The 17,529-nt window shown below is 42.6% G+C and overlaps 1 protein-coding gene across 1 annotated transcript; it reads left to right on the top strand.

Annotated features, from left to right (window-relative positions):
* Window positions 1–1,129: 1,129 nt before the first annotated feature.
* Window positions 1,130–15,363, top strand: LOC121541719 (general transcription factor 3C polypeptide 5). The gene is made up of 11 exons (XM_041850969.2): window positions 1,130–1,516; window positions 1,909–2,107; window positions 2,796–2,994; window positions 3,602–3,797; window positions 4,400–4,504; window positions 5,007–5,121; window positions 5,256–5,336; window positions 8,690–8,775; window positions 8,901–8,983; window positions 12,845–12,987; window positions 15,074–15,363. The coding sequence occupies exons 1-11, from the start codon at window positions 1,280–1,282 to the stop codon at window positions 15,226–15,228; spliced, it is 1,599 nt and encodes a 532-aa protein (XP_041706903.1). The 5' UTR covers window positions 1,130–1,279; the 3' UTR covers window positions 15,229–15,363.
* Window positions 15,364–17,529: the final 2,166 nt, after the last annotated feature.

Below are 17,529 nucleotides of genomic sequence, written 5' to 3'. Positions count from 1 at the left end.
ACCTTAACCTAATTTAAAAAATGGTGTGTCCTTTATAGCCTTTCCATTACAGCACACACTGACCCTCGTTATACTAGTCTGGCTCTCTACTACCCCCGTGTGGCTTGAAATTGCTTTAGACTTCAGATCTAGTTTGAGGGTCCATGTCATGCGGCATCCTTGCGACGTCCCTACCCCTGTTGAAATTTACAATTGTCAAGGGTCAAGATTAGGGTTAGGTTAGGTTATGGTTATGATTTAGGGTAGGGCTGTCCCAAGGATCACGGATAGCACTGAACGTAGTGAGAATTACTAGACCTGGATGAATATAGCCTATCGGTTTTATATGGGGAAAAAAAAACTTGGGGCTGACATCAAACATGCTTATTTGTTATTTATTTTTTTATTTAACAGTAACATGAAAAACACAAAAAACAGAACAGCCAGAGGGATTACAAAAATAAATGAGGAGAGAAAACTATATATAAAAAAAAACACAAATCCACATTACATCAAATCAAATACAGACATGTAATGAATACATTTTTTTGAGATTTTGTTTTGAATACGTTTTAATAGTGCTAAATAGTTTTCCAAATCTGATAAAAATAAATAAAAAAGGGGCTTTTTCGTCATACATTTCGATTAGTAAATGAAATATTTTCCTAATAAAATAAAGAGATTAACGACATACTGACGTTCAATTGTGGAATCAGTGTAGTAAAATAATATGTCAAACTTAGATATTTCAATGGTTGTATGCATTTTGTTGCCAAGATATAGTTGTACATCAGTCCAGAACACCTCACTATGTGAACAATTACAAAATAAGTGTTCAATAGATTCAGTTTCTAGTTCACAAAAACTGCATTCACTAGTAACATCAGGTATATATTTAGAAATGTAAATGTAATGTAAATCAGGCTATTACACGGGTAGAATCTATGGATAATCTTAAAGGAGATCTCCTTTACTTTATTGGTCACCATACATTTGTGTGGTGTGAGCAAGAGGCGCCAGTTTAGATCAAACGATAAAGCCCAATAAAATATAGCACAAACATGCTTCTTCCATAGCCTATATTTGTCTAGGTCTAATAATTCTCGCTAGCCGGCCGGAACTATGAACAAGTCCAATTGTTTCCACCCGGAGGGATTTATTGGTCGAAATATTTGAGCTGTTTACAAACCAGAAAACCACACACTTGTTATCTGTAAATTGTGTTGCTAATTAGCCAACGTAAGGGCATTCAAATAACACAATAAACTTAAACTTTGACAGTTATTTATCCAAAGGTGAGATGGCAGCATCGGGGCTGGACGATTTGAATTTTACAATGAAAGAGATAACCGGCACGCGCCAGTCAGTCTCGGGCAGCGCAAGTGACGAATCGTCCACTGCCAGTGTTGTGCCTGAGAGCTCGTCGATTCTTTCCATATCAGAAGAGAATAAACTCGTCTGTGTGGAATATCCAGGTATTATCTCCAATGTGGACAAGATGCTGGAAAGTATTGGGGGTATACAAGGAGTGTCCAAGGTGAGTAAGCAACTCAAGCTAGCTAGCCACACACGTCAATCAGCGCATGCGCGACTTGTCAGTCGCTAGTTAGCTACGTTACTCTGCTTGCAATGTTTATGCATGTATATAGCTAGCTACATTTACATCATTTAGCAGACGCTCTTATTCAGAACGACTTACAAATAGGTGCATTCAACTTATGATAGCCAGTGGGACAACCACCTAGATACATGTCTTAATGAGATAAATGTTATCATTCACACCATATTAGTTTACTGTAGGTAACAGGTGCTAGCTAGCTAGTTCAGCCATGCATACCTACTCACATGTTGTTGTTCCCGTAATCACCACCACTATTTGTATTGTTCATAATAATGATGATGAACTAAACAGGAAGTGTTTCTCCACAGACCTATGCTGACCCCAGCAGGCGGTTGGAGCTCCGCTTTCGTCCTCAGGACCCGTTCTGTCACCCTGTCTGTGGAAACCGTTTCCCCTCCACCAACCTGCTGCTGCGCATGAAAAGGAGGGTGCGCAAAGGCAACCCCAAGGAGGCCCAAATCAACATGGACATCCTGGGTGTCATCGGGACAACATACAAATTCCAAGGTTCAACTTCTTAAACGCCAAACACTTGAGTGTCTGTGACCCCTTTATATCGCTTTATGATTCCTTTCCATTGCCTCCCTACTCTGATCTGTGCTGTTATTACTCTTCATTGTGTATTTGTTGATGTAAGTTGGACACAGAGTGAATAGAACATTAAGAACACCTTCTCTTTCCATGACAGACTGACCAGGTGAATGCTATGATCCTTTATTGAGGCCATTTGTTAAATCCACTTCAGTGAGTGTAGATGAAGAGGAGGAGATGGGTTAAAGAAGGATTTCTAAGCCTTGAGACAATTGAGACATGGATTGTGTATGTGTGCCATTCAGAGGGTGAATGGGCAAGACAAAAGATCTAAGTGCCTTTGAACGGGGTATGGTAGTAGGTGCCAGGCGCACCGGTTTGTGTCAACAACTGCAACGCTGCTGGGTTTTTCATGCTCAACTGTTTCCCGTGTGTATCAAGAATGGTCGACCACACAAAGGACATCCAGCTTACTTGACACAACTGTAGGAAGCATTGGAGTCAACATGTGCCAGCATTCCTGTGGAATGCTTTCGACACCTTGTAGAGTCCATGCCCTGACGAATTGAGGCTGTTCTGAGGGCAAAAGTGGGGGGTGCAACTCAATATTAGGAAGGTGTTCTTAATGTTTTGTACACTCAGTGTATATTGTTAATTGTTGCAGGGATGGCAGACTTCCAGTATCTTGCGGTACATTCAGCAAAGGACGGCTCACATACATCCCTCTACGATAAGATCATCTTGCGTAAACCAGAGAATAATGAGTTCTTTGAGCAGCCTGTGCCCCTCTTCCTTCCTCCACCCATCTTCTCTCGCCTGGACAGTGCTGTGGACTATAACTACCGACCTGAAATCCAACACAAGTAAGCAGGGGCACTGGGGCAGGAGTGGGAGCAGCACATGTTCACCCTCATCAGAGGTAGTGTGTTCAGCTCAGAAATAAATATGCCAATGGAAGTCAACATGTAGTGTGTCAACAATAATGCGTAAGAATTCCCAACAACTTTACACAATGGTGTGTTCAACAACAGGAGCAAGACAAGAAGCCCCTTATTTAGTTATAAAGATGCAGGTGCTAATAGATGTGGCCATTGGCCAACCCATAGGGGTTATTAGCTAAACCATTGTGGTCTTGAGTGGCGCAGTGGTCTAAGGCACTGCATCGCAGTGCTAACTGTGCCACTAGAGATCCTGGTTCGAATCCAGGCTCTGTTGCAGCCGGCCGCGACCGGGAGACTCATGGGCGGCGCACAATTGGCCCAGCGTCGTCCAGGGTAGGGGAGGGAATGGCCGGCAGGGATGTAGCTCAGTTGATAGAGCATGGCGTTTGCAACGCCAGGGTTGTGGGTTCGATTCCCACGGGGGGCCAGTATAAAAAAATATGTATTCACTAACTGTAAGTCGCTCTGGATAAGAGCGTCTGCTAAATGACTAAAATGTAAATGTAAATGTCTTGTGTCTTCTGTGCAGAGAAGGCCATTGTCCCCCGACAGTCTCCAGGGATAATTTGATTGGTTTGAGTCGAGCCCGTCGGCCTCACAACGCCATCTTCCTCAACTTTTATGACCAGAACATCCCCACGGAGCCCCTGGAGGCTGCCAAGGTCAACTGGAAGAGAGTGTGTGTTCACCCCAGTGACATAAAGGCAGAGGAACAACTGAAGAAGGTCAGTATACTTTGCATTGGGCTTCTGAGGTTTATTCACAAGCCATTGTGAAGACTGCATTAAGTCAAACGCAGGGGGGGATGTCTTCACGTTTTAAACTCTTCTTGTATTATTGATCATCACAGATGTGTTAATCACATATACATAGGAACATAGCTTTTTTTCAGTTTGAGCCTTTTGGTTTTTATCGTAATGCTATTTCAAGACCGAAGCGTTTACTTAAGTGTTAGCCTATAGGCTAGTTTGTATTTGATATCTCTGATTTAGAGGGAATTACAATGGACACTCTCAGACCTTGATGACGTTACCCAGTTTTTTTGTTCTTGTTGGCCAACAGTTTACCCACCTTTTGCGGAAAAATACATTGAAAGTATAGGGAGCTTTACGTTTTTCACCGCGACCGGTGATCAGAGTTTACCCGCCTATTTTTTTTTTACCGCTACATCATTGACGTTACCTGCCCACCTATATTTTTTACATCACCATGTACAGAGGATGTTCCTATGGTATTTTTATATGGAAAATGTACACATGGGAAATGTTACGTCCATTGCTTTGATATCCCCTCTGTGTTATCTTTTCCCAAACCACATTGTGTGTAGATGTTTGAGAGCCGGCCCATCTGGTCCGGGTACGCGGTCAAGGCCAACCTGGACATCCACCCTGATAAACTGAAGCTGCTGCTCCCTATCGTGGCCTACTATATGGTGAGGAGACCTAGACCAGCCAATGGTTAAAGCGACAGGGAACACACCTCCAAAAATAGCTAATGTCTGCTTTCTAACTGTCACCATGGATACTACAGCCCAAGCTCAAGGTCACATACCTGTATACCATTCACCAGGATGCCAATTGTTTGGCAGTCTGCATATTCTCTGAGACCTAACTAATCTATATGGGGAGGAGTCCTAAACCAGTCGGGGGTCAATGAAGGGAAATAGGGCATCTCTCCATTCACATGCCATGTCTTATTCAATTCACTTGAATTTAAATTAACCTCTTGAGGGAAGTAGAAATGGATGGTGGTGAGAGAGAGAAAGAAGACGCAAACATGAACATCTATTTGATCAATATTTGATTAATAGAATATTAAATAAAAAGGTACAGTGTGAGTCCTCGCAATGAAATCATCGAGTGAGTCAACGGAACAACCCATTGTTCTTAAATGCCATACAAATTCCATCAAAACCTGATATGTGTGTCCTCTAGGTGACAGGCCCCTGGAGGAGCCTCTGGGTGAGATTTGGCTACGACCCCTGCAAGACACCAGAGGCCAAGAAATACCAGGTGCTGGACTTCAGGATCCGCTGCAGTACCAAGCACGGTGAGGAGTGGGGGCAGGGTGGAGGTTTAATTCAAACTAATCTGGAGGGACAATTTAATCCTACACCCTTTGTTAATCCAGTCATCATGCATTGTTTTATGAGACTGTGTTTTCCCCCCTGTGACTGTCTTTAGGATATACTATAAATGACATGCCAGTGAAGGCCAAGAGGAGCACGTTCAACTATACCCTGCCAATCACAGTTAACAAAGCAGGTGAGCAACTGGGCATATGTCTGGCGCCGGAGTGATGGCGCCGGAGAAGATGGCTGCCATTTTACAAATTGTACTATTATTTGTAATTTATTCTGTACATAATGTTTCTGCCAACATCTCTTATGACCAAAAAGAGCTTCTGGATATCAGGACAGCGAATACTCACCTTGTATTGGATAAAGATTTTTTCTTCAACGAGTCGGACGCGAAGGATATCCTACAGACACCCGGCAAGGCCCAAATCCCCGTAATTCGCATGAGAAAGAGACGGAGATATCGTGGACGTAGGTCATGGTGCCTTGTAAGGATCCAACGGCGAGCGAGTAAATTGCCTCTTCCATCAATCCTATTAGCCAATGTTCAATCATTTGAAAACAAATTGGATGACCTAAGATTAAGGTTATCCTACCAACGGGACATAAAAATCTGTAATATCTTATGTTTCACCGAGTCGTGGCTGAACGACGACATGGACAACATACAGCTGATGGGATATACGCTACATCGGCAGGATAGAACGGCTGACTCCGGTAAGACAAGGGGTGGCGGTCTGTGTATATTTGTAAACAACAGCTGGTGCATAAAATCTAATACTAAGGAAGTCTCAAGGTTTTGCTCGCATGAGGTAGAGTATCTCATGATAAGCTGTAGAACATACTATTTACCAAGATACTTTTCATCTATATTTTTCGTAGCTGTCTATCTACCAGCACAAACCGATGCTGGCATTAAGATTGCACTCAATGAGCTGTGTAAGTCCATAAGTAAACAGGAAAACACTCATCCAGAGGCAGCGCTCCTAGTGGCCTGGGACTTTAATGCAGTTAAACTTAAATCCGTTCTACCTAATTTCTACCAGCATGTTAAATGTGCAACCAGAGGAAAAAAAACTCTAGACCACCTTTACTCCACACACAGAGACGCATACAAAGCTCTCCCTCGCCCTCCATTTGGCAAATCTGACCATAACTCTATCCTCCTGAATCCAGTTTATAAGCAAAAACTAAAGCAGGAAGCACCAGTAACTCGGTTAATAAAAAAGTGGTCAGATGACGCAGATGCTAAGCTACATGACTGTTTTGCTAGCACAGACTGGAATATGTTCCGGGATTCTTCAGATAGCATTGAGGAGTACACCACATCAGTCACTGGCTTCATCAATAAGCGCATTGATGACGTCGTCCCCACAGTGACCGTACGTACCCCAACCGGAAGCCATGGATTACAGGCAACATCCGCACTGATCTAAAGGGAAGAGCTGCCGCTTTCAAGGAGCGGGACTCTAACCCGGACGCTTATAAGAAATCCTGCTATGCCCTCCGACGAACCATCAAACAGGCAAAGAGTCGATACAGGACTAAGATTGAATCGTACTACACCGGCTCTGACGCTCGTCGGATGTGGCAGTGCTTGAAAACTATTACAGACTTCAAAGGGAAGCACAGCCGCGAGCTGCCCAGTGACACAAGCCTACCAGACGAACTAAATCACTTCTATGCTCGCTTCGAGGCAAGCAACACTGAAGCATGCATGAGAGCACCAGCTGTTCCGGATGACTATGCGATCACGCTCTCCGTAGCCAATGTGAGTAAGACTTTTAAGCAGGTCAACATTCACAAGGCCGAAGGGCCAGATGGATTACCAGGACGTGTACTCTGAGCATGTGCTGACCAACTGGCAAGTGTCTTCACTGACATTTTCAACATGTCCCTGACTGAGTCTGTAATACCAACATGTTTCAAGCAGACCACCATAGTCCCTGTGCCCAAGGACACTAAGATAACCTGCCTAAAGCACTCACGTCTGTAGCTATGAAGTGCTTTGGAAGGCTGGTCATGGCTCACATCAACACCATTATCCCAGAAACCCTAGACCCACTCAATTTGCATACCGCCCCAACAGATCCACAGATTATGCAATTTCTGTTGCACTCCACACTGCCCTTTCCCACCTGGACAAGAGGAACACCTACGTGAGAATGCTATTAATTGACCACAGCTCAGCGTTCAACACCATAGTGCCCTCAAAGCTCATCACTAAGCTAAGGATCCTGGTACTAAACACCTCCCTCTGCAACTGGATCCTGGACTTCCTGTTGGGTCGCCCCCAGGTGGTAAGGGTAGGTAACAACACATCTGCCACACTGATCCTCAACACAGGGGCCCCTCAGGGGTGCGTTCTCAGTCCCCTCCTGTACTCTCTGTTCACCCATGATTGCATGGCCAGGCACGACTCCAACACCATCATTAAGTTTGTTGATGACACAACAGTGGTAGGCCTGATCACCGACAACGATGAGACAGCCTATAGGGAGGAGGTCAGAGACCTGGCCGTGTGGTGCCAGGATAACAACCTCTCCCTCAATGTGATCAAGACAAAGGAGATGATTGTGGACTACAGGAAAAAAAAAAAAAAGAGGACTGAGCATGCCCCCATTCTCATCGACGGGGCTGTAGTGGAGCAGGTTGAGAGCTTCAAGCTTGGTGTCCACATCACCAATGAACTGTCATGGTCCAAATACAAAGAGGGCCCAACAAAGCCTATTCCCCCTCAGGAGACTGAAAAGATTTGGCATGGGTCCTCAGATCCTCAAAAAGTTATACAGCTGCACCATCGAGAGCATCCTGACTGGTTGCATCACCGCCTGGTATGGCAACTGCTCGGCCTCCGACCGCAAGGCACTACAGAGGGCCCAGTACCTCACTGGGGCCAAGCTTCCTGCCATCCAGGACCTCTATACCAGGCGGTGTCAGAGGAAGGCCCTCAAAATTGTCAAAGACTCCAGCCACCCTAATCATAAACTGTTCTCTCTGGTACCGCATGGCAAGCGGTACCGGTGAGCCAAGTCTAGGTCGAAAAGGCTTCACAGCAGCTTCTACGCCCCAAGCCATAAGACTCCTGAACAGCTAATCATGGCTACCAGGACTATTTTCACTGCCTCTTTTACGCTGCTGCTACTCTGTTTATTATTTATGCATAGTCACTTTAACTCTACACACGTACATATTACCTCGATTACCTCGACTAGCCGGTGCCCCGCACATTGACTCTGCACCGGTACCCCCCCTGTATATAGTCTCCCTACTGTTATGTATATTTTACTGCTGCTCTTTAGTTATCTGCTTTTCTTTTTTACTTAACACTTTTTTTATTTAACTTTTTTATTTAAAGAAAAAAATCCATTGTTTGTTAAGGGCTTGTAAGTAAGCATTTCACTGTAATGTCTACACCTGTTGTATTCGGCACAGGTGGCAAATAAAATTTGATTTGATTTGTGTGTTACTGGGTCTGTGTTTGCCTGTGTGTGTGCATTAGTGATGATTTTCTCGCTAATGTTCCTCTTTATTGTTCAGTGCCCCAGGCTGCTAATGTGACAGATTTACCCCCTGAGGGCCCTGCCGGTGGACGTAGTGCTAATATAACCAGGTACCAGCTCAAGGTAAGAGACTAAAAACTTCACCACAATTTGCTCACTCTCTACATGTTATACTGTACTCACAAGAATATCACAGTAATAAGACCTCGCATGCTAACCCCCCTCTACCCTGTCTCCTGTTTGTCCAGGATTCCTCATACATATTCCGAGATGGGACCCTGCCCCCCCACAGGCAGATGTTCTACCAGCTCTGTGATCTGGACGTGGAGAGGTAAGATCCAACATTGTATACAGGCGATTCCATTAGAGATTGTCCCAAAAATATTGATAATGTTTTGTATCTTCCTGAAATAAAGTCCATAGAAAGGTTCTTTGGGGGAAGGATGTTTGGCATAACTTTGAAATCTGTATCCAAACTAATTATGTTTAACATTTTGGCCTTACCAGGTCTTCTTTAAGACATTACAACGGTGAGTCTGTAGATGCTACAAAGCCAGTGTTAGTGTCATTTGAACCGTAATGTGTGCTCTGAAATATGAGTAGTGCTGAGATTAAGAATACAATTTCTATACATTTATGGATCATAAAAAATATAAACGTACATTTCTTAAAAGTACCCTTTGTGATTTTCAGTATTTGGCATATTGTTTTAGACAATATACTCTACAACTACATCACATTTCCAGAGTGGGCTATCTGCTACTTTTTAAGTTATGATACATTTTATGAGCAACACCAACACATTGAATTTGAGAATGGATTCAAAGGAACTCCCTCTGCTGGTGACTTGCTGAATGTGCAATCCTAAATGAGGGCTGTGATTGGCCTATAATTTAAATAAATAAAATGGGTCAGATCACACAGTAAGGTTTCAAATGACACCAAGAATGGCTTTGTAGCATATAAACATAAATCCCACATTTTGTTGTTTAACAGCCTGAATTCAAAAGGAATTAAATTGATTATTTTTCTCACCCATCTACACACAATACCCCATAATGACAAAGTCCCCAAAATGTTCAGATTCTTTTAGCAAATTTATTGAAAATGAAATACAGAAATATTTCATTTACATACAGTGAGGGGAAAAAAGTATTTGATCCCCTGCTGATTTTGTACGTTTGCCCACTGACAAAGAAATGATCAGTCTATAATTTTAATGGTAGGTTTATTTGAACAGTGAGAGACAGAATAACAACAAAACAATCCAGAAAAACGCATGTTAAAAATGTTATAAATTGATTTGCATTTTAATGAGGGAAATAAGTATTTGACCCCCTCTCAATCAGAAAGATTTCTGGCTCCCAGGTGTTTTTTATACAGGTAACGAGCTGAGATTAGGAGCACACTCTTAAATGGAGTGCTCCTAATCTCAGCTTGTTACCTGTATAAAAGACACCTGTCCACAGAAGCAATCAATCAATCAGATTCCAAACTCTCCACCATGGCCAAGACCAAAGAGCTCTTCAAGGATGTCAGGGTCAAGATTGTAGACCTACACAAGGCTGGAATGGGCTACAAGGCTGGAATGGGCTACAAGACCATCGGCAAGCAGCTTGGTTAGAAGGTGACAGTTGGTGCGATTATTCGCAAATGGAAGAAACACAAAATAACTGTCAATCTCACTCAGCCTGGGGCTCCATGCAAGATCTCACCTCGTGGAGTTGCAATGATCATGAGAACGGTGAGGAATCAGCCCAGAACTACACGGGAGGATCTTGTCAATGATCTCAAGGCAGCTGGGACCAGAGTCACCAAGAAAACAATTGGTAACACACTACGCCGTGAAGGACTGAAATCCTGCAGCGCCCGCAAGGTCCCCCTGCTCAAGAAAGCACATATACAGGGCCGTCTGAAGTTTGCCAATGAACATCTGAATGATTCAGAGGAGAACTGGGTGAAAGTGTTGTGGTCAGATGAGACCAAAATCGAGCTCTTTGGCATCATCTCAACTCGCCGTGTTTGGAGGAGGATGAATGCTGCCTATGACCCCAAGAACACCATCCCCACTGTCAAACATGGAGGTGGAAACATTATGCTTTGGGGGTGTTTTTCTGCTAAGGGGACAGGACAACTTCACGCATCAAAGGGACGATGGACGGGGCCATGTACTGTCAAATCTTGGGTGAGAACCTCCTTCCCTCAGCCAGGGCATTGAAAATGGGTCGATGATGGGTATTCCAGTATGACAATGACCCAAAACACACGGCCAAGGCAACAAAGGAGTGGCTCAAGAAGAAGCACATTAAGGTCCTGGAGTGGCCTAGCCAGTCTCCAGACCTTAATCCCATAGAAAATCTGTGGAGGGAGCTGAAGGTTCGAGTTGCCAAACGTCAGCCTCTAAACCTTAATGACTTGGAGAAGATCTGCAAAGAGGAGTGGAACAAAATCCCTCCTGAGATGTGTGCAAACCTGGTGGCCATCTACAAGAAACGTCTGACCTCTGTGATTGCCAACAAGGGTTTTGCCACCAAGTACTAAGTCATGTTTTGCAGAGGGGTCAAATACATATTTCCCTCATTAAAATGCAAATCAATTTATAACATTTTTGACTTTTTTTGTTGTTATTCTGTCTCTCACTGTTCAAATAAACCTACCATTAAAATGTATAGACTGATCATGTTTTTGTCAGTGGGCAAACATACAAAATCAGCAGGGGATCAAATACTTTTTTCCCTCACTGTAAGTATTCACACCCCTTAGTCAATACTATAGAAGCGTCTTTGGCATTGATTACAGCTGTGAGTCTTTCTGGACAAGTCTCTAAGAGCTTTCCACACCAGGATTGTGCAACCATTATTATTTTCAAAATTCTTCAAGCTCTGTCAAATTTGGTTGTTGATCATTGCTAGACAACCATTTTCAGGTCTTGTCATAGATTTCAAGTAGATTTAAGTCAAAACTGTAACTCGCCCACAATGTTCACGTTGTTCTTGGTAAGCAACTCCAGTGTAGATTTGGCCTTGTGTTTTAGGTTATTGTCCTGTTAAAAGGTGAATTCATCTCCCAGTATCTGTTGGTTAAGCAGACTGAACCAGGTATTCCTCTAGGAATTTGCCTGAGCTTAGCGCCATTCTGTTTCTTTTTATCCTGAAAAACTCCCCAGTCCTTAACGATTGCAAGGATACCCATAACATGATGCAGCAGCCACTATGCTTGAAAATATGGAGAGTGGTACTCGGTAATGTATTAGATTTGTCCCAAACATAACACTTTATATTCAGGACAAAAAATGTATTGCTTTTGCAGTATTACTTTAGTGCCATGTTGCAAACACGATGCATGTTTAGATTTTTTTTTTCTGTACAGGCTTCCTTCTTTTCACTCTGTCAATTAGGTTAGTATTGTGGATTAACTACAGATCCATCTTCAGTTTTCTCCTATCACAGCCATTAAACTCTGTAACTGTTTAAAAGTCACCATTGGCCTTATGGTGAAATCCCTGAGAGGTTTCCTTCCTCTCTGGCAAATGAGTTAGGAAAAACGCCTGTATCCTTGTAGTGACTGGGTGTTTTGATACACCATCCAAATTTAAATGAATAACTTCACCATGCTCAAAAGGATATTCATTGTCTGCTTTTTTTTTTACGATCTACCAATAGGTGCCCTTCATTGTGAGGCTTTGGAAAACCTCCCTGATCTTTGAGGTTGAATCTGTGTTTGAAATTCATTGCTCGACTGAGGGACCTTACAGATAATTGTATGTGTGGGGTACAGAGATGAGGTAGTCATTAAAAAATCATGTTAAATGCTGTTATTGCACACAGCGTGAGTCCATGCAACTTATTATGTGACTTGCTAAGCATATTTTTACTCATGAACTTATTTAGGCTTGCCATAACAAAGGGGTTGAATACTTATTGACTCAAGACATTTCAGTTTGTCGTTTTTAATGAATTTGTAAACATTTTGAAAAACATTATTGTGCGTAGGCCAGTGACCAAAAAAAATCTCTATTTATCCATTTTAAATTCAGGCTGTAACACAACAAAATGTGGAAAATGTTAAGGGGTGTAAATACTTTCTGAAGACACTGTATCTTTGGGCCAATCTCGTTTGGAATTGCAGTGCAAAGATCTCTGCAAGTTGTTATCTGTTTGTGTCTAATGTTATGACCCTGCTCCTGGCTCAGCATAAGGAACGTGATCAGTCGGAACGACGGCCAGGAGAAGGAGTGTGACGAGAGGGACGGCTGGTGTTTGTCCCACACCTCTGATGACCTCCGAGATATCATGTCCTCCATGATCAAGCAGGTTATCCGTGCCAAGAGGCCAGGTGAGACCTCTCTCTAACACTGGCGCAGCACTCACCTATGATCGACCTGGCCTGGAGTCAAACCACGGAGTTTGACTTCATGGTGAATAGGTGGTGTTCAGTGTGTCTTGAAGTGCAGTTCTATTATAAGAGTTGAAAGGGGAACCCCCTGGTCGGGGATAAAACTGTTATAGTACACAACAAGTGATGACTACAGTCCTTCCCACATGTCAAGTTGCTGTTTATTAATGTTCAGATGTGGTGCTGGGAAAAATAGTTTTAATGCCTAATTTAGATATTTTTTGCATAGAATTTCCGACATTTGATATGCAATTTTGTTACTCAAGTTGTCTATATTGAAATAGATGCAACTTCTCTTCTATAATTTCTTGTTGCCCTAGACCAGGGTTTCCCAAACTCAGCCCCCCCCCGCCCTAGAAACCCTGTCCTAGACGTCTAAATAAAGCCTTGCTCACCCAAATAATGTAAAATCGATAGGATTCTTTTTAATTTCAGCTTCTCTCACGGAGCGAGGACGTTAAGTGATTGGGGAGAAAATGCAATAACTCGAAAACAGAGGAAAGATTTTCCGTTCAAAATGTCTATATGTCATCAGTTTGACCTGTTTTAAGGAAATGAAAGGCTGGGAAAACGATCCAACTTATTTCTGATAATATTACAGTTCTACTTGGATGCATATTTTATGTGGTTGGTTGGAAGGAATACTGGCAGCTTTTATATTGCTGAAAAAGTTAGCATTTGTACATAGACCCTAACCGCAAATTCACTTTATCTCAAGATGCTGAAAGAAATAAATCATGTTTCTACACTCCTGTTCCTGAGGCAAAATTAACATTTGGTGTATGATTTTACTGCAAGAAATTCTTAATTCTGCAGGAGTTAATATTATATTAGGCTACATGTGAGAGGTTATAGGCCTACAGTCAGTGTCCAGACTTTAGTTACTTTTCCATTTCACTCATCTGAACTTCAATGGTTCGCTGACCAGGGGGTTCGGCTGCACCTTCCGCACCCCTACTTCCGCTGTCCCTGATGTGAACTGGTGTGGTCCAAGATTAATCACACTGTAGGCCCAGTCACCATGATAATACTTTCCTCTAGCTCTGGACAAGAGATCGTCTTTCTGAGGTTTTGATTACTTCCCCACTGCCGGTGTGAAAGTGTAGGAACAATAAGGAGTGCATCTATGCTGAACAAAAATTTCAACGCAACAGGCAACAACTTCAAACAGTTTACTGAGTTACAGTTCATATAAGGAAATCAGTCAATTGAAATACATTAATTAGGCTGTAATATATGGATTTCACATGACTGGGAATACAGATATGCATCTGTTGGTCACAGATACCTTAAAAAAGAATTAGGGGCATGGATCAGAAAATGGGGCCCTGCATTATCATGCTGAAACATGAGGTGATAGCAGCTCTGTGCATTCAAATTGCCATCGCTAAAATGCAATTGTGTTCGTTGTCCATAGCTTATGCCTGCCCATACCATAACTTCACCGCCACCATGGGGCAATCTGTTCACAACGTTGACATCAGCCAGCTGCTCGCCCACATGACGCCATACATGTGGTTGTGAGGCCGGTTGGACGTAATGCCAAATTCTCTAAAACGATATTGGAGGCGACTTATGGTAGAAAAATTAACAGTACATTTTCTGCCAACAGCTCTGGTGGACATTCCTGCAGTCAGAATACCAATTGCACGCTCCCTCAACTTGAGACATCTGGCAGTGTGTTGTGTGTCAAAACGGCACATTTTGGAGGGGCCTTTTGTCCCCAGCACAAGGTGCACCTGTGTAATGATCATGCTGTTCAATCAGCTTCTTGATATGCCACACCTGTCAGGTGGATGGATTATCTTTGCAAAGGAGAAATGCTCACTAACAGGGATTTAAACACATTTTTGTTCAGTATAGTATGTTAATGACGTGCATCAATTTGTCCATTAAATAAGTGAGTTTATGTGAGTATACAGTGTATCTTTTGTTGTTGATGTAAGATTTACATCAATTATGGGGTCATTATGAATGTTTTAGTTTTTTCTATGTCCATCATACAGTATATCTGTGCTTTTTGCAGCTCCTTACTCTTCTGGGCCTGAGAGTTCTGTTACCAGGCGAAAGACCCCAGAGAGTGGAGAGGAGGATGATGAAGAGGAGGATGAGGAAGATGAGTTTCATCCCTCAGAGGGGAGTGACAATGAGATGCAGACAGAGATGCTGGATTATATGTGAGGATGGACACGATCCATCCCTGCCTTAACAAATGGACTGTGGAATTGTACAAACTTCCTTCATTCACTGTAAAAACGTACATTTTTGTGTATTTGCGAATTAGTGTGAATAAATGTGTTTAAGTTGAGGAGTGAACTTTTCCCCCTTTTTATTGTCCACAATGAAAAAATTCATTCAGGATAAGTATATCAGTTATCAATAAGCTATCAGTTGGTGAGGTTATCTGGCTGTGCACATAACCATAACCAATGGAAAAAGTGACAGGAAACACTTTCAACACACCTCTAAAAATAGCATATGTCTGCTAACTCTGTCACCATGCATACTACTGCCCACACCCAAGGTCACATACCTGTATACCATCCACCAGGATACCATTTGTTTTGCTGTCTGTGCATATTCTCTGACACCTAACTCATCTATAAATTGTATAGATTGCATTACATGAGCTGCAAAATATTTAGTAATGCGATGGGGTCTGATTTGTATTTATTATGGATTCCCATTAGCTGCTTCCAAGGCAGCAGCTACTCTTCCTAGGGTCTTGCAAAATTAAGGCAGTTATACCATTTTTAAAACATTACAATATATTCACATCAGATTTCACAACACATTAAGTGTGTGCCCTCAGGCCACTACTCTACTACCACATATCTATAACACAAATCCATGTGTGTATAGTGTGTATGTTATTGTGTGTTTGTATGCATGTCTATGTTTGTGTTGCTTCACGGTCCCCGCTGTTCCATAAGGTGTATTTTTATCTGTTTTTTACATTTAATTTTACTGCTGGCATGAGTTACTTGATGTGGAATAGAGTTCCATGTAGCCATTGCTCTATGTAGTACTGTGCGCCTCCCATAGTCTGTTCTGGACTTGGGGACTGTGAAGAGACCTCTGGTGGCATGTCTTGTGGGGTATGCCTGGGTGTCCGAGCTGTGTGCCAGTAGTTCACAGACAGCTCGGTGCATTCAACATGTCAATACCTCTCACAAATACAAGTAGTGATGAAGTCAATCTCTCCTCCACTTTGAGCCAGGAGAGATTGACATTATTAATGTTAGCTCTCTGTGTACATCCAAGGGCCAGCCGTGCTGCCCTGTTCTAAGCCAATTGCAATTTCCCTAAGTCCCTCTTTGTGGCACCTGACCACATGACTGAACAGTAGTCCAGGTGCGACAAATCTAGGGCCTGTAGGACCTGTCTTGTTGATAGTGCTGTTAAGAATGCAGAGCAGCGCTTTTCTCCTGTTATGATTGCAAGTAAAGATACTGTAGGTACGGATATGCCATTCGGCTTGGGTCCTCCATCCTCAGCATTAACTGGTTGGCAAATGCTAATGTAGAAAATACAATGTACTAATTCAAGTTTGATTGAACTTTACCGCCACACAGACACTCTCTCACCATAACAACGGACTGATCCGCAGGGCAGCCCACCTCTTCACTGGCCTGGACGTCCCCGATATCAACAGGTCAAGTCTAAACGTCCCTGTGTGAGTGGCTATGGGCTGATTGGTTACCTGGGAGGAAGAGGGCACTCTGTTCGGTGTTGGCCATGTGCATGGTGTAGCTTAAATGGGACAGCAGATTTTACAGAACAAACTGAGACTAGCTAACAAGTAGGAGTAGAATCTAATAATAAAGGATAGGGTTATCACTTCAGCCAGGTCCCTAACACAGTGAGCTTCAGAAGGGGTTGTTATCTGTTGAGCCTAATCTCTAGGGTGTCCAATCCAAAATTCATATTTTGACCAATGGGTAATATTTGTTAATGTTGTAGATACTCCTCTAAGAAAACCAATGGTCCAAACCTCATGTCTCTACCAATATCCGTTCAAAAGTCATTGACATTTTTTACCCTTGTATGATGGCCAAAATTAATCTAAATCAAAAGTCAAAAATAAGGAAAATGGCACAGCATCGCATCAGCTAAGCTGGATGCTGTGCAGGAACGAAGGCTACCTGACAGGCTCACTTTCCCGTTGAACTCGCCATCTTTCTTCTCAAATCCACAGGACATTAAACAATATAGAGGTAAGATAGATATTGATTTTGAGACATGACCTGTATTTTTTCATATTTTAGTGTACGCTTTTCATATTAATGCGAAATTGCTGTTCTTTTTTTTTGAAGATTTCTCACAAAAATAAGCATATCTCTGTGAAATGTCAACAGAGCACTGAGCGTACCAAAGCTTTTTATTTTCAAAGCCTTTTACATTCAGCTCGTGTCATGCTAATTTAGCTTTTTGCAACCCGCGGAAAAACTTTGAAGACTACCACTACAACAACTAAAATCC

This window comes from Coregonus clupeaformis, chromosome 27, assembly GCF_020615455.1.
Source record: "Coregonus clupeaformis isolate EN_2021a chromosome 27, ASM2061545v1, whole genome shotgun sequence".
NCBI classification, from domain to species: domain Eukaryota; kingdom Metazoa; phylum Chordata; class Actinopteri; order Salmoniformes; family Salmonidae; genus Coregonus; species Coregonus clupeaformis.
Note: the sequence above shows the minus strand (reverse complement) of the source record. Positions and strands in the feature narration are given on the sequence as shown.

What these genes read in the sequence shown, in the direction of transcription:
- LOC121541719 (XM_041850969.2), top strand. Translation starts at nt 1,280, where the DNA reads ATGGCAGCATCGGGGCTGGACGATTTGAATTTTACAATGAAAGAGATA. An exon ending in GTATACAAGGAGTGTCCAAG is followed by an intron (nt 1,517 to 1,908) that starts GTGAGTAAGCAA and finishes GTTTCTCCACAG; the next exon opens with ACCTATGCTGACCCCAGCAG. An exon ending in AATCACAGTTAACAAAGCAG is followed by an intron (nt 5,337 to 8,689) that starts GTGAGCAACTGG and finishes TTTATTGTTCAG; the next exon opens with TGCCCCAGGCTGCTAATGTG.